General features: G+C 40.1%; 1 protein-coding gene across 5 annotated transcripts in view; it reads right to left on the bottom strand.

Moving 5' to 3' along the window:
- Positions 1-21,479, bottom strand: part of CLIP4 (CAP-Gly domain containing linker protein family member 4) — a 99,477-nt gene that overhangs the window by 9,709 nt on the left and 68,289 nt on the right. For 3 of the 5 annotated variants that reach the window (XM_060651768.3, XM_060651759.3, XM_060651749.3), the window contains 2 exons: positions 15,258-15,330; positions 7,728-9,906 (listed from right to left, as the gene is read on the bottom strand). In XM_060651768.3, the coding sequence (XP_060507751.1) occupies positions 9,585-9,906; positions 15,258-15,330 (395 nt within the window). In that variant the 3' untranslated portion in view covers positions 7,728-9,584. Of the gene's footprint in view, positions 1-3,816; positions 4,456-6,691; positions 6,882-7,727; positions 9,907-15,257; positions 15,331-21,479 lie in introns of those variants that run through there. The other 2 variants (XR_009615508.3, XM_060651785.3) reach the window with 2 other exon arrangements.

Below are 21,479 nucleotides of genomic sequence, written 5' to 3'. Positions count from 1 at the left end.
CTCGTGTGAATGAAAAGCAGATCTTCAGCGTACTTTGAATATGATACAAAACACCGTACGTACAGATCCAGAGATTCAAACATCCTGCTAATATACCTCATGCCTTAAGAAAACCCTCCTACTAAAAAGGGGAAAACTGAGTGTGAGGATTCCTACTGGATTGAAAACTCAAGATTTGCATTATCACTTACTTAATTTAAAACTTTCCACTAATTAAAATAAACTCTGATCTTTTAAAAGCAAAAATCTTAAGCAGCAGTGATACATTGAAGCATAGAAACCCATCCCTTCACGGGCCTAGGTATCAATACATCCCCGGCCAAAACCTTCCAACAGTTTCCATCATGAAAGTTACCACGCTGACGTGTCCACCTGCAAGTGACAGGCGGGTCACTGGAGTAACAGGCCGTCAGTAGTCCTGAGGAGGGGTGCAGTGTCCTTCCTTCCAGTGTTCACCTACGTTCATCCCCCTGCATCATGTGATCCCAGTGGACGAGGGGACACACATCTGCTCAAACATACATAGCATCGTTTGTCTAGCTACCAAATGCAGACCAAAACACAGAATTCTTCTTCTGGGGGGGCAGAGAGGAGAGGGGCTGCAGGGCAGTGGCGTGCAGAGACTGACACTGGCATGTTGTCGTGGGGGCTCTGAACTTGTTTTTCACACATTACGTTTATTTCCACGAAAACGAACTGGGGACCAGTTGAATTTGACACACACACACACCTACGCAACAAGGCTCTACCAGTGAATTTTCACGTCGTTCTTTCTTTCTGCTGCTCCTCCGGCCCTTTGCTCAGCTTCTTTCCTGGTGGTAGCTGTGCCAAAGCATTGCTTCGGGAGGAGAGCATTTTCCATTCCTTGCTAGGCTCTGAGCATTCCCGAGCAAAAGGACTGTATGTACATATCCGCCTTTTCCCCCACCGCCCCACTTTCGCCCACATCACAAGTATCACTTTGGATGTGGGAAAGCCATTCTGTTCTAGGCCAACTCTGGACAAGTGTCCATTCTTTCTATGGCAGATGCCTTGCCCTAGTCAGTGGTTCTGCACATCTGATACCCTCAACACCACTTTTTCTTTATCTTAACTGCCAAAAATAATCAGTACAGTTCTGGCTCATGCCAGATACAAAAGTAAACAGTCCAATTATGTAAACATTAATCTAACTCATAAACCACCTAAAGGGGCCCAAGAGTGATACTTTGAGACGCAGTCTCCTAAAGGATAATGACAGGGGAGCTGACAAGAACTGAGAAGAACGATTTCATTTTAGATCTGTAACACCAGTAACCAGTTAAACAGGGAGCATGCTACATGGCTAAACAGCCAACTCTTTATTGTCATTAATGGTGGGGGGGAGGGGAGGGGGGCAGAAACTGTATCCCTGTCTCTTCTTAAAAACTATAAATCCATTACATTTTCAGGTTGTGCCTTACTACCACTGAGTTTGATTTGCTGATTCTAACTGTCTTCATTGGTATCAATTTTCATGTAAATGATAGTCAAGTCTTAAAAGCCTGTATACGTGGATAAGTAAATAAACACCTCCACACTGAGATATGACGTTTCATTTAACTCACTGTAAGCCCTAGGTATCACCACAAAATTAATTCCAACTACTGACCTCTCAGTATTGCCCCGGCCAGAAGGCCACGGCCATTCATACAGATGCCAGAGATGCTCTTGTTTATTCACTATGATAGAAGAGTCCGACCTAGAGCACGAACAGACACAATGACAGTTTAGAGAAGCCATGTTGTTAAACCATAAGCTAGAATAACTTATTTATATTCCGTATCCGTAAGGAAGCTCACCACAAGTTCACAACCGTACCACTGGGAAACTGGCAATCTGTAAGAGAATGACCAGTTTAATATGTGGCACCTCAAAATCACAGCAAATCAAAAGAGCGGGAATAAACTTAATTTTTCTTAAAGAGTATGATCTACGTAGTAGTCAGGAGACTGGATTCTCTCCCACCAGTTAGGGTGCGAGTCCCGGCTCCCCTTGGGGTATCGGATCTGCCTGGACCTCCGCACCTCCGTGTGCAATGGGGAGAATGGTTTCCCTTCCTCGCTGCCCCTCATGGAGATTACGAAGTGTATACAAGCACAAGCACTCGCTCAGATGCCTCCTCAATTCCCAAGTGATCTGGGCTGGGTGTGGGGAGAACTTCCAAAGTCACAATGTGCCTCTATGTCCCTGCCCTTGTACCCACCCCTCTGGGCCTCCTGGTTCTCCTGTTTGTACCAGGTTTGGTTTCATCTGCCACTTGTTTAGTAACAGTAGCAAGAACCTGCTAGAACCCAGTCCTTTTCAGCTCAAAAGGATAAGAAGACTCTATCACACTTAAGACTTGGCTTAAATGTTAAAAATAAGCACCACAAAAAGGAAGATACTTCATCAGTTTGAGCAATTTTTTAAAAATTTTCTGGCTGCTTCATATAATACTTGGCAAGCTCTAGAGCTATGAGATTGTAACTGCAGATTAACTTAACTTTACTAAGAAATTCGAAGTGATCAGACTACTTTAATAGATTCTCTCCAATAACAGCAAGATTAACATTCACATGAGCTTTGTGGACCTAAAAACAAGATGCATATAAATTCAGACTACCCTTGATAACAGACTCCCCATGACAAGACTCATAAAACTGTATGAAGTGTGTTGTCAATCTGTCTTTAGCTAATGACTCTTTAAATGGGTCCCCAAAGAACATACAATTTGACTTTGCTAAGTTCATCGCAGCAGATGGTTGCCCATGTTGTGCGAACATGCAAAACAAAACCCAGCATTCCTGTAATCCTCCATAGGATGCCCTAAAATAAAAGAGAATTATTGAGAACAAACAGTAAGGCTTCTATTAAGATTCTGTTTTCCTTTGGTATCCTGAGTAGGTGTATTTCACTTTTAATGCGCTACCCAAGCACAAAGCTATTTTTAGCTCTAACTTAATTTTGAAACATTGGAAAAGTTCAGTGTAAGAACAGACCATTACCTACAATGGGGGTGGGGGGCAGGAAGGAACACGAACTATAACCATACAACCGAAGCAAGGACTTCCCCGCTCTTCAGTGTTCAGTAAACGTAAAACAAGTGTTACCCTTCAGGTAAAGATGCGCTACCGGGCTAACCTCGGAACGACCGCAAACACCAGAGTCTGTAGTGCTGGCCCAAAGTCCACTTCTCAGCTGCCTCTGTTGCCCACGCTCTAGCTATCTCCCTTACTCCATCTATCTACCAAGGCTACTGCCTCCTTGAAAGCAATTACAATTATTTATCCTGCCATCACTCCAGTGCTCGCTCAGAGGCACGTCAGCTGGTATTAGTTGAAAGACAGTCATATTAAACGAACTCCCACTAAGCTTCAGCAACTAGTGTATGTTGCTAGAGTCTAGAATGTTTACGTTTTAATATCTGCCAATATAGGTGAATAGCAGATTGACAGAACTTCAGATGATTATAATATTTTGGCTGGTTTAGCTCTCAGCACCTCCTTGAGAGATGGCAGGCAGACCGGGCAGCAGCTAAGAGCCCCGGGTGCAGTTACCAACCCCTGTGACTCAAGCAAGTTAGGTGAACCCTCACTTTCTCACTTAACAATATGAGACTTCACCTCTGTGTGAGGCGAATCCCAACACCCGGCCCCAAACCCACAGGAAAGGAGTGGGGTGTGGGCACACGTGTGTGCCTTTCATTAACCTTGACACCTTGACCCCTAATGCATTGGGAGCCAAGGCCAATTAATTCAGTGTGTCATCCCAGTAAGCCAAATTACGTTTAGTCTTTATACAGAAGCGGACCAGAAAGAAGTTTATAGTCTCAGTTCTGTTTATTCTTTCTATTCAAAGATCTCTTTAGCAAACCATAAAATTAGCGAAGAAAGTTAATCGGGTGGTTTCCTGAAAGAAAGCAGCAGGACTATGAGAATCACGTCTGTTTAACAACCTTCACGCCTTCGGCACCACACCACTCACTTCCCTTAATGTCTGTTACAACTGCAGACTTATTGGCAAAGTAAAATCATAAAACTTATCTTTGGAAGGTTCTCTTTTGCCACACCCGATATTTCACGATAGGTCTGATGCACTTCCTGTCCACTGCCAATTTGCACCTCCCGCTCTCCACTCCCAGAGCCACAGAACAAAGCCCAGAATAAGCCACAAGTTTGGGACCAGGAGGTGTCTGCGGAGTCAGGCGGTCCTAAACGAGGATAACGGGAGTCCGCTCTCCCAATTACAGAGGATTGGACAGAATCCCTCTTCTCAGGTTTATAGACACACCTACTGTTACTGGATAGCAAGTCTTTGAAACTTGTTGCAGATAATATGTCTTCACAGTGCGTCTAGAAATAGGGAATCTCCAAAGAGAGCCAGTTCAAATGTCCCACCGAAAGATGCAATTGTGAAGACTGCAGGCAAATTTTCTACATCTTAGTACCTCTACTCCTTGAGAGAAAAAAAAAATTAACACTTTTCATTATTTCAAATAATATTTGTACAGTATTTCACAGCTCTCGGAAGAAATAGAATAATGTTAAAGGCAGATTCTTTTTGCACGCATATGCACCAATAAGCAGCTGGTCAAGTTTCATGCAAGACAGGAGCCTAGTGCACAGTATCACACTGGACTCTCCTTGGCCACACACCGGGCAGTGTGAAGTGAGGCCTCCCGAAACTCCAGGCGACTTCTTTATTCCCTAAACTCTATTCCCTTCAAGAAAGGGGCAGGAGGGTTTGAGAAAACCACAATCCTTCGAACTGATACATACAATCTATTGGAATTCTTATTAGAAATTCACTTTCACTAGCAGGGTCAGTAAAGGGGGCTGGCATTTTTCACTTTACTCTTCTCTGTTATCTGTAATGCAAAATTCACTTTCCCTGCCATCGATATGGGACTTTTTGTGGCTATCAGGATTCATTTTAAAATCCATCTTAGGATATTTTTTTCCAAAGATATTGGAGAGTAACACCTCTCCTTCATAACGAGAACTGTCAGGGGCAGCCAATGTCAGTAGCCCTGCGTACTGAGATTTAAGCTGAATCTCAGAAGTCATATTTAGGACAAGAATAAAAAGAATGCTTGAAGCTTTGTGTATCATTTTAACATGATTCATTTCTCTGCCAGTCTGGTTTGTTATGTGAAGAGTAATCAGTTCAGTCCTGAAGAAAGTAAGTCTAGTTCGAGGAAAGCCAGCCTCAGTTCTGTTGGGCTGGAGCTCAAAGAACTTAAGCTCTAGGAGATTGGCTCGGGCCAATGAGGACACAGCATCTGGGTACTGACACCCCCTACGCTCCAGAAATGAGTAAAACTCAAATCCAGTGCAGTCCAAGTAGATTTTTGAGACCATTTAATTTCACCTATCCAATTCAAACGACTCTGACAAAATAGCCAACCCTGAGACCAAACTCCTCCAGGGCTGTGCATGTGGGTCAATACCCTCAATATCTACAGAAGCAGCACACCAGTCTGTTCGTTTAGAATTTTAGAGCTGAATTTAAGCCAGATTCGTGAGCACTTTTTAAATGACACTAGTGGTCTTTAGGAACATTTTATTTTAAGCTAGAGCCTAATTTTTTACTAATTCAGAACTTCCTGCCCCCCCTCAGTACTACTGCGAGCACCCCACTGCCCTGTCTGAACTGTAGAGTATGTGATGAAAATGTTGAAGCTTGCTGCTGCTTCAGCATGAAGATTCCACCCACTTGAGACATTCTAAAGGAACAAGAGGAGAAAAGGTTCCCACACCTCTTGGTGTTCTCCTCGAGGGAGAGGCCGTAGGCAGAAAATCAGCTCATTTCTACCAAGCACAAAGAAAATACAGTCTCGTGGGTAACATGTGCCCATCAACTCCAATTCTTTTCCCCTCCTGCGAAAGGAGCATTAGCAAAAATTTTGGTAGAGGAAATTCTTTTTGCCTATGCAAAAGTATCATGTTCTGCTTATCACGAAATCCTAACGTGTCCGATTTAACTCGTTCAGCCTACACACAAGCGTCATTAGGAAAGTCTGTCGTATGTTCAAGCAGCTTTATATGTGACACTGTAAATAAGGGCCTATGTAGCAAGGGAGATTATTAGATAATTACTAAAAATATATGTGATGATGTGAGTTTTGTATTAACTACTGTATTTGTATTATAAGTATAGTGAAAAAAAAAAGGGCATGAAAAAAATAAAAAAATTCTCCCCCTGGCTTGCAATGTGGTGATACCTATTATGTCTCTGAGTCAATCATTTAGATAAAAATTGTCAAGTGAGTAGTTACAATTATTAGATCTATTTCTCAATTAAGAAGGATTCTTAATACATTGGGTCTCTAGCCATAGGTCAGTGCGGCCTAAATGATGCTATCACGTATTCTAAATGGTCGGAAACGAAACCCTGGAGTAAAAACGTTTGGCACCACGGACCAACGTCGGGCACACTAGGCATCAGACCATACATGCTACTCCATCCTCTGACTTGCCATCCTATCCAACTAGAAATTCAAAGCCCCTCCCCGCCCCAGGGAAAACACACAGGCTGGTGCCTCAGGGGACCCTGTTGCTGTGCCCTCCCCTTCTCCTACCCAGCACCTGCCATCTTTCTATCTTCTGCAGGTCACTGTTGTGGGGGAAAGTTGAACTACCGTGACTCTAACCTTTCTTGTCCTCTTTCCTTCCTTCCCCAGCACAATTACCTGTTCCACGGCCGGGTCTCTCGAGGCCACCTGTCTGAAGTCAGCTAGATAACATCTCCACTTTGAACCGTTGATGGCCTTCATTGCCTCTGTTCATTCAACAAGCATTCACTGAGCATCCACTAGGCGCCAAGCATTACTCCAGGTGTCAGGGACAGAGCAATGAACCAGTCAAAATCCACCCCTCCATCTAGTCAGGGAAGAGAGAAATAATGCTAAGCAGAAAGTTGAGCGTGACCAAGGATGGCAAATGCTGAGGAGAAAAATAAAACACGAGAGGGGCATATGCAGCTTCGGAGAGGAGGGCACAAGGCACTCAGAACAAGACTGCCACGTCTCCAAGTTCAGAGTCTGCAAACGTCTGCAACCGAACACTTTTAAGCACTTAAAAACTATTCCCACCAAATTACCCTAAAATGAAAAATAAAGTTTTTTAGAAGAATGTAGGTAATTATTTATATGTTTTTTAAATCTAAGTTCAAAATATTCTATCCTACCCTAAATAAACAAATGAAATCCCACCGGTACAAAAGAAAGTTAAGCAATTTTAGAAAACTGTAGAAACCCCTTTCTTCTTTTAAATGGCTCTCTGTCCTTCAAAACGATACAGCAGGAGGGTGGATAAAAACACAACTTTACTTGCTTAGTAGAAAGCATGATACTTTAAAAAAAATTTTTTTTATTGTGTTTATTTTGAGAGAGAGAGACAGAGACAGAGTGTGAGCGGGAGAGGGGCGGAGAGAGAGGGAGACACAGAATCCGAAGCAGGCTCCAGGCTCTGAGCTGTCTGCATAGGGCCTGACGCAGGCTCGAACCCACAAGCCATGAGATCATGACCTGAACCGAAGTCAGACGCTCAAGTGCCTGAGCCACCCAGGTGCCCCGAAAGCATGATACTTTTGAAGACACTAGAAGGATGGGACAAATCCAAGTCACAGTGGTATGAAAACAAGTGAAGGATGAACCCGTGTGCTCCCGTGTGCTCTGAATCACCAAGAGAAGGGGCTGTGCAGGTCGGGTAAATGACAAGATAACATTCCAAAACCAAAACAGCTTCCCTTTTTATTAATGCTCAAGAAGTGAACTGTGAATGACAGTTAATCAGCAAAACACAAATGAAAACACCTAATCTGTATGTATAGTATATGTAAACATACACATTATATGGATTTAATAATCCTAATCTAAATATGAGAACAACCGTTTCCCTGACCTTAGTGTTGGCATTACTGTTTCTAACTTAGGGTGTTTCATATTTAACAGGAAGAATTATGGACACCCAAGTTCAGAGTAGTCATGAATTTCATATTAAGGTATAAATAGAGTTTTAAAGAAATAAGCTGTATAATAAAATAAGTTTACTTCTGAATCGCAATACAGGCATTTTCTTTAATCAATAAAAATATTCCTTGATTATAAAGCAGCCATACTTTGCAAATGTATATCAGGAAAATAGCTCTGGCAATATTTGAAATACCACACTTTTAAAAAGGCAGCAAAGCAACAGAATTTAGCTTTTAAATAGTATATTGCAAAATAGTTCAACGTATTATTTCTAAGCACAAAGCGAGCTCCATTCTAAAGAATACTTTTAATCTTATAAACTGTTCCGATATTTCTGTGTAGTTTAAAGTCTAAATATCTACAATAAAAGATAAATCTTTATACACATAGGACATAAACGTCAATACATATCCACGACACAAACGTTTTCCATTATATCACTCTATTTTGAAGGCTAGTTTGTTAACATGTGCTCAAAAAGAAATACAAAAACCTGATACAGGGCTGTAGTTTTGTAATAGGCTGAATTCTGCAATGACTGAAAATATAAAAACAGCAGTGATAGCAAACACAACACCAGTTTTATGAACAGAACCAAAAAACATCGAGAAATCATAAACATTTAAATGAATAACTATTATATGCTTCATAACACATCTTAATTTACTCTCTTCTCTTAAATATAATTTTTTCTAAATGTTTTTCATATCCCGGGAAAGAATAATGGCAAATTCTCCACAAAGATGAAAGTGCATTACGTTTTAAAAGTGCTTCGTGTGTGTGTTTTATTATAGACATGTCCAATAAGGAATTAGACAAGTATGTGCAAAAAATTCCAATTGTGACTTGAATTCATAGATCTAATGATGGGTTTTTTGTAGTTCATCCAGATGAGGCAGTTGCCAATACATAAGAAAAATGTGTGATTACACGCTTTGTATAGAGGAAAGGTAGGAAAGGAGACCCCCTGTTCATCAGCTGGTTAGAGACCCTGGGTGAGGAAAGAAGATCTCTGCATCTGGCAAAGGCTGAGAGGCCCACCACCTCCAGGGCTCTAGCAGATCTCTGGATGTGGCCTTCCTGGAAGGGCAAATCGGTTCAACAAAAAATAGGAAAACTACACTAATCACAGAGCTACTATTCGCTCATTGTCCTTCCTAGTACGGAAGGAAAATCTCCAAAAACACTTGACAGAGAAAGGCCATGTGAATGTCAAAGGTTAACCAAAGCCTGTGAAAACCCTCACAACTATGGCATATGGAAAATCCGGGATTATGTGCAAAAGCAAAAGAGTAAACACCGTCAGCCGGTTACCTAACGGCACCCATTTCTTCCCGAAGTCTCAGAATGTTCTTGGGTCTAAAGTTTCAAAAGCTTCTAAAAATGCTTACTTTGAACTTGTTTTAAATGAATCGTGATGCCCACGGCTCAGACAGCTTTTTAAAGGGGTCTCTCCGAATTGTTAGAATGGTTCCTAGGAAGATAGCTCTACTTTCAAATCTAGAACAATGGCTAGATAACTGAACCATTTGCTGTGGACTCTTTATCCTATGTACGTACGTGAGCTCATTTAATACTTCAGCAGTATTAGTATTTAGTATTTAATACTTCAACAGCTCTCATCCACAAGCTTTGACCCGTTTATTCCCCGATAGGTTACTCTGCTCGGCCTAACTAAGACTCCGTGGTTCGGCTTACAGGTGAAATAGCGCTTGTCTCCCACCGCTCCGTCATTCTTCCCCTTGGCGCTTCGAAGCTCCAGTCCCAGCCAGATCCCTGATGCAAAGTCCGTGGGGCCCACGTACCTAACGGTCCCCATCTCATTGGAGCTCGTGAGGAGGACCTGGGAGCCCTCGTGCAGCTTCACGCTCCCTTCCACGCCGCCCGTGGTGGGGGCCCCGCTCCAGCTGCGGCGCAGCGCGGGTTTCCATCTGCGCAAAGGGGGGAGCAGGGGAGAGCGTCAGTACGCAAGCGGTGCGCGCACTCGGCCGCACGCTGTCACGTTCCTTCCCGCCCCAGGGTCCCAATCCATTCACAACCTGCTTTTATTCTAAGTAGCAATTTGAGGATATACTTTTGTTCAACAGTTAAAATGGTTTTCTCTTGGCTATTTTAATACTACCCTAAACTGAACTGAAGATTTCACTAGGCGGGGCTCCTGGGTGGCTCAGTCGGTTAACATCCGACTTTGGCTCAGGTCATGATCTCACAGTTTGCGAGTTTGAGCCCCACATCAGGCTCTGCTCCGTGCTGACAGCTCAGAGCCTGGAGCCTGCTTCGGATTCTGTCTCCCTCTCTCTCGGCCCCTCCCTCGCTCGCTCTCTCTCTCAAAAATAAATAAACATTAAAAAATATTTAATTAAAAAAGATCTCACTAGCAATTTCTAAATATACATACACACACATATATACTTTCTATAAAATAGCAACTAGAAAAAATACACTTATAACCTATTTAACTGATCAATTATCAAAGCCAAAAAAAAAAAAAAAAGAACCTAACATTAGCACTGTAGTAAATTAAAATGACCTTTTATTTACTTTTTAAACATTTATTTACCTGAAAACAATGTTTAAAAACTGCTATTCTATAACTTTATAAAATAAATGTATATGTATCTTCTGTGAATGAACTCTGGTCACACCAAAGGGTTTACCACCCTCCCTGCCACTGACAGTAAGGAGGGTCTTAGCTTCCGGGAGGAGGACTCCTCTCCTTTTCTCTATAAAGCATGATTTAAAATGTGCTGCCTTGCAGCACCCGCCCCTGAGCTGTCCTGATAACGACACTACTGCGTACCCACACAGGGAACTCAGCCAGGCCTCGAGCCAGTACCGCCCCACAGCTTCCTCTCTGTCACTGGGAAATAACTGACCTGAAACTCACTCCCAGTGCAAATGCCACTAAGGTCTTGTTCCCTGTGACCTGAGGCCTCTCCAAACGGTTTTCCTGAAACCAGCACCAGCGGGGCCTTGCATGCTCAGTCTGCTACCACCTCTCCTTCAAAGCAAACCCTTCTCCCGCCCCCACAGCAGAGACCACGCGGAACCCGCTACCAAAACTGCACAGTGCCTGACTGTGAACAGAGGCCGGGTCCTACCTATTCTCTGTTGTATTTCACGGTCTATAGTTTCTAATATACTATCACACACAACGTCTCATTTCCTCCCATTAACCACCCTGTAAGAAAGGGAGGGCACTCAGATTTTACGGGTAAGAAAACTCAAGTCCAAAGACTTGTCCCGAGCCACACTTGCCACTACGGGATAGAATCCTAATTAGAAAACACAATGGAAAAAGTATTCTTTATCATGCCAACTGCACAAATAACAATGATAAAATTAACAAAGAATACATAGTGCCTGTTAGAAAAAGTATAAACCTTTACTGAAGAACATACAAAAGATAAACGAAAGAGCTTTGTTCCTGGAGAGAAACACATATGTGTTGATTCTCCCCAAATTCACCCCCAGAGGGACACTGTCTGCAACCACACACAGTCACTCCAAAGTCCACACAAAAATGACGCTCTCACTTCCTGAGCACCCACTGCGTGCCAGACACTTCCCATTCGTGATCTCATCCAACCTCACCCAACCACTGACCTAGAGATGATCTCCCTTCGAATGGAGGAGAAATCTGAGGCTCAAAAAAATCAAGCTATTTGCTTAATTAATGATGGTGAAGAGGAGAGATGGGGCTCACGTGCAAGTTGGTCCAGGCACCAAGGCCAGGCTCTTACAACCACGAATGGGTGCTGATAATTAAGACAAAATTGAAAACTAACACAGCAAAGATTTACAGAGCTGTCATGTTAAATTCTAAAGTTACAATAATATAAACAATGTGGCTCTGGCAGAAGAATGTACTTTTTATATGACACAGAAAAGAAACCTTAGAAAAACACACACAATTTTTTTTCTTATGTGATTAAAAAGGAAAACTTCACATCAGTGGGACAGGAGTGAACATTCAGCTAGGGGTGTTGTAAAAGTCATCTCGGGGAAAAAGAATATGATTCCTACTACTCACTGTATATTAAAATAAATTCCAAATAAATTAAAGAGCTAAATACATAAGTTAGAAAATAGAGAACTACAAGAAAATAAAAATGGATATTTACCTGAACACACACAAACACGGGTGGGAAGGGGAGGAAACAAATACATGTATATAAAGTTTGGCATCTACTATTAGTTAAATTTTGATTTTTTTAATTAATTTGTATGCCATAAAAATGTTTCCATATCACAGGACAGTCTTTAAGACCTTACAAAAGCCACACTAAGGAAATCTGTTAAAGAACGGGGGATTTATTAAGGGAAAAAGCTTTCAAAGGGTATGTAGAGTATGATTTGTCCATCTTTGTTTAAAATTCAGATACATGCTTTAGAAAAAAAAATTGGGAAAGTATACACCAAATGGGAGTAATAATCTCATCTAGGTGATAAAATTCTAGATGATCTTTATCTGCACTTAGCTTTTTATAATTTTTCAAATGTTGTACAGTCAACTTTCATAATCAAAAAGGTTTTAAAAGAAAGAAGGAATACATGAATTCAAGATCTAAACCAAAAATTCATGGTTTGGATAAAGACTAAACATTCTAAGAAGAATGATTTGATTCAACTTATGTCAAAGTTCTAAAAGCTCTGGGAAGTGCAAAACTTAGAATTACAGTACATTTCAGAGCTCTGTTTACTCATTCAAAAACATGAATTGACCACGTATGAAATGACAGGCCCGGGCTTGGGTTCTAGGACTATTACTGAATAGTCAGTAAATAGTTATAAATACTGCAATAAAGACTGTGTATGGTGCAGAAGGAGCAGAAAAGAGAAAGAACTCTATCCTCCCTTAAGGGCCAGGGAAGATACTTGAGTGAGGAAGAGACACGTAGGCCTCACTTATGAGGAAGTCACCATGAGAACGAAGTCAGGAGAAACAGGAGCTGTGCCTGCTGGCAGGACTTTAGATGCTGTGCCAGTGAACGTGGACTTCATTCTGGGTTTGAGAACTGAGAAGCTTCAAGGGGCGGGCAGAAAACGCAAACAGATGATATGGAAATAATGGAACACGCAGCAAACTGAATTATGGGAGTTCTGCCTAAAGACATTGACGTGTGAGCTGACCACATAAACCGTTGTCAATAGGCTGGATTCCACAGACAGGACGTGCTGTGATAACACAGAGAGGGGCTGAAAGAAGCTTGCAAGGACAGGAATGAGTGAAAGAAGAGAGACAGATGCAGCCTGGATGCGTCATGACTACCAGGTCACTGTGGTGCCGGTTCAAATCCCAAGCCGCCTTTCCCTCTACCCCCATTCTTGGGGTAGAGAATTCTGAAGACAGAAGAATTGCTTCGACCCTCTCTCCATCACTCTGTCCTCTGAATGAAATGCATTCATCACTGTCACTCAATAAACGACACAGAAAAACAGATCCTGTTCCCTTTCCTCACTTCCTCTCTCATGTGGGGCAGGCATGTCCTTTGCCCAAATCCTTCATGTTTCCTCCCCAGGAATGTTCATCACCTCTACATTTTCCAGGTTTCTTCTGAAGTATCATTTATTTCCATATGAATGAACAAGAAAATGGTAGTGCATGGGGAATCTCAATAAACTCATTTTTCAACCCACAGTCTTCAGAATACATCGTGCTTCCAGCCTAATAACACACAACACCCGACCAACTCTGTGCCCACAGAAGGTCATCCGTCGCTCTAATCTCCCCCTACCCCAAGATCAGAGACAGGGCTCCTAGTACCTGTCAACACCCTAAGTTTTTCTTTTGTTCCTTAGAAGAGCAACCACCAAATATTTTAGTCATGTACTCTATAAGCAAAAATAAATTATTTTAAAAATTGATTTTATACCCTTAATAAACGTGTATTTTTTTCTCTCTCTTTTTTTAAACAGGCGCTAGTCTCAATCTGTACAAAGTATCAGTAAAGCTTCATTTCTTTTTATTTTTATAGAAAACAAAGAGAGGTACGAATGTTCTCCCCTCATGTGAGACATTATCTGGTGTGTAAACCATACCTGCTGCGTAAGCCCGTGGTTCAGATTTCTCCTCCTTCCCTCGCTTCCCTGGACATTGTGCTCTCCAACCCCAGCATTGCACATGGCCTCTGACACTCCCCCTGTCCTCGCCCCCCTGAGAGTCCTTTATATCCAGGTGGCCTCTTCCTGGTATTTCTTCCATTCTGCCTAAGAAGGCTTGGATGTCTTCAAGAAACTGGAACAGAGAGTCATGGCCCTAAACTCTCTCAGCTACTCAAGTGAGGAGACCAATTTCAACATTCTCAAAATTGGTGAAGGTTTTATGGAAAGAAAAAAAACAGAAACCCTGGCCACTTCTGCTAAACAATACCTAGCAGTGTCGTGGGACAATCAAGGTTGGCAAGTGACATCTGCCATCCTTGTGACACCCCCTGTAACTTCTCACCAGATTATTACATAAACTGCCTGCTTGGTGCTCAGTTCACTGCCACAGTCCAGTGCCTGGGCGCCATTTCTAGTGGCTTCCAGAGCACCACACCCAAGCAAGATTGCGCACTTCCCTACTCACTCAGACCATTTTCCTTTCCCCACCCCACCCTGACCCCACCCCAATACATACACAGCCCCGGCCATCAGTCTTCAGATTAATTGGAAGAATTAAAAAAAAAAAAAACAAAAAAAAAAACTCCTTAACCCATTCAATCTAGAAGAGGCTTATATTCCTCTAAAAGAAAAAAAGTTCCCAAAAGTGTCAGAAAAATATTCAAGAGAGTAAAGTGGGTCTGAAGGAAATAAATAGAAATGAAAAAGGAAAAAAAGATTCTATAAAGAAACAACAACAACAAAAACCTTTTTGAGCAGTATACTCTACTAGAGGAAGTAGGAGTATTTTTTAAAATAGCAGTAAGATCACTTTTATGCAGAAAGACCTGACATTTCTTTCCTGTGTTGCCAAAAATATTAACTCAAGTCTCTAAGTAAACAGTTTAAAATCAATCCACCCTATGATAACACAAAATATAAATTCCTCTAAGTCTTATTAACAGTACTAAACACCTCTGAAAATAAATGCAGTATACCACTCTGAGTCACTAGTGACATTTTTAATTGAGCTTGTGAGGGTGGGAGGGAGGACTCTCCTCAATACACTCACACCTTTTCTCCTAAGTGCTAAAATTCTACCGAGCAATGTAAAAGATACAAAATCTATTTTCTTTCTTCACAGAATCCTGTCATGTTCATCTTGAAAAGTGTTTTTCTAAATCTTCTTAATACTCACTTGGCAAAAGCATTTCTTCTGTTAATCTCTTTCTGGGAAGAAGCAGAAGTCGTACTGAAACTTCTCCTAAAACCTAAATGTCAAAGTTAAGGTCAAAGAGGAAAGATAAATCACAAATTTGCAGTCCTCATTAAAAGTTATCTTTTATCATTCCTTCTACAGGTGTTCTAGTCTACCCAATGTTTCTTCGGGAACAGAAAGCAAAGAAAATAAGTACATACAGAATATAACAGTGGTTTAGATTTTTTGATGAATTTTTATCTTACCTTTCTCATCAAACTATGCATATTTGTATCAATAAGTTAAAATCATGACATTACATTTGGAGGTTTCTATTACAAAATTTCTTGAAAACCAAATAAAACTGTAATGATAAAGCTGAATCTTTTTACTCAAATATTTATCATCTTGATAAATCACATAAAGGATAAAATGGTTTAAAAACACTATCACTAAATATATTCCATTTATAAAATACTGAACAAATTTCAGAGTTTACGATTCTTGGCATCCCCAATGACAGAATTATTAAAAAAAAAAAAAGATTTCATGAAATGTACATTTTTAAAAAGATGTTTTTTAAAAAATGTAAGATTTCCAGTTCTGGAAAGCTATGGCAAGCAGATGTGCTGAATCAATCTCTCAACTGAAGCGAGTATAATTTTAAACAACTGTACTTAAAATATATATATATTACTGAGCTGATACAAAGGCAAATTTCAGGGAGACCAACAACCAAACAGAGAGCACATGAGAAGTAACCAAGCACAAAAGCAATCTATCACCTTGTGTCACAGGATTGCCACTAACTTCTAGAGAATTTTGGCTTCTGCCTTACTGGCTGCACCAGAGATGGGAAAGGGCATAAAGCCCAGGGCCTAAGAAGATGGGGATTCTAATGCTAGACTCTCTGTTAAAACGTGGATCCCAACCAGCTCACCTTCAGTGTAAGGTTAAACGAGAAACAAAATGAAATACCATCTGACAAAGATAAAACAAAGCACTTGTGTCCACCTTAATGCTCAGAAGGCAGCAAAATTTCCTCCCTTCAAAATCTGTGATAAGCCAAATTTTATCTGTGTAATAAAAAGAAAAACTGCAAGGACTGTAAATTAAAGTAGTCCCGGGTTGTCAGTGCCTCCAGGAGTAACTGGCAGAAGAACACACAATCTTCTCTGGAGGCATGAACCCAGGCCTCAAAGAATTCCTGTACATTAAATTCTGAGTAAAATAAGCATCTCACAATAATAAATCGCAAAACTCCCAAGTAAAGAAAGTACCATAAGCTAGATTCACAGAAACAGATGGCAGAATCAGACACATGAAGACTTCAGATATGAAACTACTTAACATAAAAGATAACAATATTTCAAATGTTTAAAGAGATAAAAGAAAAAACATGGGGAAATAACAAGCAAAAATAAGTGACAACAAAACAGTTGTGAAAAGGAAACAAGAAATGCAAATTTTGTAACTAAAAACTTTGTGGGTGGATTAAACAGCATAATAAACATGGTTGAAGAAAGAATCAGGAAACATGAAGACAGAGCTGAAGTTGTCTAGAATGCAGTCCAGAGAGACTAAAATGTGAAAAATATGAAAGAGGCATGGGAAAGTCTACCACACTACTCATCAGAGCTTCCAAAGGAGATAATAAAGAGGTAGAAGGAGGAAATATTTTTTAAGTATGCAGACAAGAGTTCTACAGAATTTATCAAAGATAGTAATTCCCAGATCCAGGAAGACCCATGACAGCAAACAGGATGAAAAGAAATCTCCCTCTAGACACGTCATAGTGAAACCGTACAACACAAAGGAAACAGAGAAGATCTTTAACAGCAATCAAAAAGAAAGACAAATTACCTACAACAGTATAGATTAGATAGACTCACAGACTTCACAAAAAAAGTGACAGATAGAAAATAGTAAAATTATATTGTCAATGTGCAACGAGAAAACATCTCTCAAACTCAAATTTTCACCAATTTTTACTTTTACCCAATAAAACTATTATTATAAAAGACAAAAACATGAGAGACAGACACTTTCTAAAAGAAATTTCAAAACATATACACGTGGTAGGAGTGGAATATCCCAAGTTAAAGTTCTGAAGATTAATGACACTGGTAAATACATGAGCAAATTAAATATTGGTTATTAATTATACTAAAAAACCCATTATAAATAGGGGTTCCTGGGTAGCTCAGTTGGTTAAGCGTCTGGCTCTTGATTTTGGCTCAGGCCATGATCTCACAGTTTGGAGATGGAACCCCACATAGGGCTCCACTCTGAGCGTGGATTCTCATCTCCACTCTCTGTCGCTCCCCCATTTGCTCTCTTTCTCTCTCAAAATAAATAAACTTTAAAAAAGCTATTATAATAATGCAAAATTTGTGGGGGAAATCAAATAGATGAATAACTCAGTTTCTAAGGATTCTCTGTCATTTGGGAAAGAGTACATATAATGCCTAACTGTAGACTTTGCTAGGTATGTATGTCAAAGCACCTATAGTAATTACTAAGAAGTATGTTCACAACTTTCATTCAAGTACAGAATGGAATGAAAAAAAAGGACAGAAATGTAACTAGAATAAAGTCAAGAAAGAAAAACAAGTATAAAAATTGAAAAAATTGAAAACAGCATAAATAAATCCAAATATATGAGTATTTACAATAAATGTAATTAGGTGAAACTCTCAGGTTAAAAGGAAAACATTGTCAAACCATATTTTTTTAACAAGTGAAATCCAACCATATTCTATTTAGAAAGTATTCCAAAAGCATAGGATGTAGAAAAGTTATAAGACAACTAATAGAAAAGCAATTATTTGACCAAAAGAAAGCTGATATAATGTAAAAAGAATTATTTAAAAAGCAATACAATTTACATTAACACCAAAAAAATGAAATATTTAGGTATAAATCTAATAAAACATTTACAAAATCTATATGAGGAATATTATAAAACTCTAATAAAAAAAACAAATAAGATCTAAATAAATGGATTCAATGTTCATGGATAGGAAGACTCAATATTGTTAAGATGATAGTTCTTCTCAATGTGATCTATATAATTAATGCAATCCCAATCAAAATCCCAACAAATTGTTTTGTGGATATCAACTAATTGGAAAGTTTATATGGAGAGGCAAAAGGCACAGTATAACCAGCATAATGTTATGGGAGAAGACCATGAAGACTGACACTACCAAACTTGATGAATTACTATAAAGCTCCATTAATTAAGACAATGTGGTATTAGTGAAAGATAACAGATCAGTGGAACAGAAGAGAGAGCCCAGAAATAGACTCACACAGTCAACTGATCTTTGACAAAAGAGCAGAGGCAATTCAATGGAGAAAGGACAGACTTTTTAACAAACAGTCCTAAAATATGCAAAAAAAAAAAAAAAAAAAAAAGAATCCAGACAGACTTCACACCTTTCACAAAAACTAACTCCATGTATCATAGATCTACATGGGAAACACAAAACTATAAAACTCCTAAAAAGATAACACAGGAGAAAATCAGGATGAACTTGAGTTTAACAATGACATTTCACATACAACACCAAAAGCATAATCCATGAAAAAAAATGTTAAGTTGGACTTTACTAAAACTAAAAACTTCTACCCTGGTGTAGACTGTTAAGACAATGAAAAGACAAGCCACAGACTAGAGAAAAGATACGCAAAACACATTCTAATAAAGGTCTAGCATTCAAAATATACAAAGAACTCTTAAAACTCAACAGTAAGAAAACAATGAACACAATATATAAATGAGCAGAAGACCAGAATGAACAATTCACCAAAGAAAATATACAGATTGTGGGAATGCAAGCTGGTGCAGCCACTCTGGAAAACAGTATGGAGGTTCCTCAAAAAACTAAAACTAGAACTACCCTATGACCCAGCAATTGCACTACTAGGCATTTATCCAAGGGATATAGGTGTGGTGTTTCGAAGGGACACATGCACCCCCATGTTTACAGCAGCACTATCAACAATAGCCAAAGTATGGAAAGAACCCAAATGTCCACCGATGGATGAACAAAGAAGATGTGGTATATATATACACAATGGAGTATGACTCGGCAATCAAAAAGAATGAAATCTTGCCATTTGCAACTACGTGGATGGAACTGGAGGGTATTACGCTAAGTGAAATTAGTCAGAGAAAGAAAAAAATCACATGACTTCACTCATATGAGGACTTTAAGAGACAAAACAGATGAACATAAGGGAAGGGAAACAAAAATAATATAAAACCAGGGAGGGGGAGAAAACATAAGAGACTCTTAAATATGGAGAACAGAGGGTTACTGGAGGGTTTGTGGGAGGGCGGATGGGATAAATGGGTAAGGGGCATTAAGGAATCTACTCCTGAAATCATTGTTGCACTATATGCTAAATAATTTGGATGTAAATTTTTAAAAAATAAAATTAATTAAAAAAAAAAGAAAATATACAGATTGCAAATATATGCAAGTATCCTCAACTGTGTTATCAGCTGAACTGTGTCGTCAGCTGAATTGTGCCCCTGCCTCCAAATTCATATGTTGGAATCCTAATCCCCAGAACCTCAGAATGTGACTGTGTTTGGAGACCAGGCCTTAAAATGTCAATTAAGTTAAAATCAGGTCACACAGGTCAGCCCTAATCCATGACTGGTGTCCTTATAAAAAGAGATTAAGACACAGACACATATGGAGGAAGACTATGCTAAGACATGGGAGGAAACCACCATCTATGAGGCACAGCGCGAGCCTTAGAAGAAACCAACTCTGTGAACAGCTTGATTTTGCCTCCAGAATTTTGAGAAAAACGGATTTGTTGAAGCCACACTGTCTGTGGTACTTTGTTATGCTAGTCCTAGCAAACTAATACATCATACACCATCAGGGAACTTCAGATGGAAACAATGAGGTACTACTACTCCACACCTATTATAATGGTGAAAATCCATAAGCCATAAAATTAATCTCAACAAATTTTTAAGGACTGGTATTATACAAATCACTCTTTCACAGATGGCTATCCTATGGAAAAAAATGAAATTAGACCCTTATCATACACAAAATTCCAGGTGAACTGACAAATATGAAAGGCAAAAATACAAAACTTTTAGAAAGCAGTACAGGAAAATATCTGTGTGAGGTCTGTTCCAGGAAAAGGTTTTCTTTCTTTTTTTTGTTTTTAAATTTTTAACGTTTATTTATTTCTGGAGACAGGGAGAGACAGAGCATGAGCAGGGGAGGGGCAGAGAGAGACGGAGACACAGAATCTGAAGCAGGCTCCAGGCTCTGAGCTGTCAGCACGGAGCCCAATGTGGGGCTTGAACTCACGGTGATCATGACCTGAGCCAAAGTCAGTTGCTTAACCGACTGAGCCATCCAAATGCCCTCAGAAAAAGATTTCTTGGGGCGCCTGGGTGGCGCAGTCGGTTAAGCCTCTGACTTCAGCCAGGTCACGATCTCGCGGTCCGTGAGTTCGAGCCCCGCGTCAGGCTCTGGGCCGATGGCTCGGAGCCTGGAGCCTGTTTCCGATTCTGTGTCTCCCTCTCTCTCTGCCCCTCCCCCGTTCATGCTCTGTCTCTCTCTGTCCCAAAAATAAATAAAAAACGTTGAAAAAAAAAATTAAAAAAAGAAAAAGATTTCTTAAGATAAAACATGAAAACATAATGGCTTCCTATTTTGACTACTTAAAATTTAAATATTTCTGTTTATCAAAAGACACCAGACAGGCAAGCAAGGTATTCGCGACACACGAAACTAGCAAAATATTAGTGTCCGAGGTATAGAAAGAAACCTACAAATGAATAAGATAAACCAACCAAAAGAAAAAGGGGCAAGAGACTTGAACAGTTACGTCACAAAAGAGGAAATGCAAATGGCTCGTAAACATGAGGCTCGACCTCATCTGTAATCTGGAAAATGCAAGTTAAAACCACGAGATGCAGCTTAAATCCATCAGATGGGTGAAGAGTTCTAAATCAAGCAGGACTAGTGTTGGGGAGGTAAAGAGCAGCAGGGGCTGTCATCCCTGCTCATGAGCATGTGCTCTGCCAACAGTCCGGCACTGCCCAGGGAGGGTGAAGATATGGACAGACCACACCTGGCCATCCTAGGGAAACGTTTGCAAATGTGCACAATGGTCTAGTTTGTAACGGTAAAAAAAAAAAAAAAAAACAAAAACAGACATAACACAAATATCCGTCAA

The sequence above is a fragment of the Panthera onca genome, chromosome A3 (assembly GCF_046562875.1).
Source record: "Panthera onca isolate mPanOnc1 chromosome A3, mPanOnc1 haplotype 2, whole genome shotgun sequence".
NCBI lineage: Eukaryota > Metazoa > Chordata > Mammalia > Carnivora > Felidae > Panthera > Panthera onca.
Note: the sequence above shows the minus strand (reverse complement) of the source record. Positions and strands in the feature narration are given on the sequence as shown.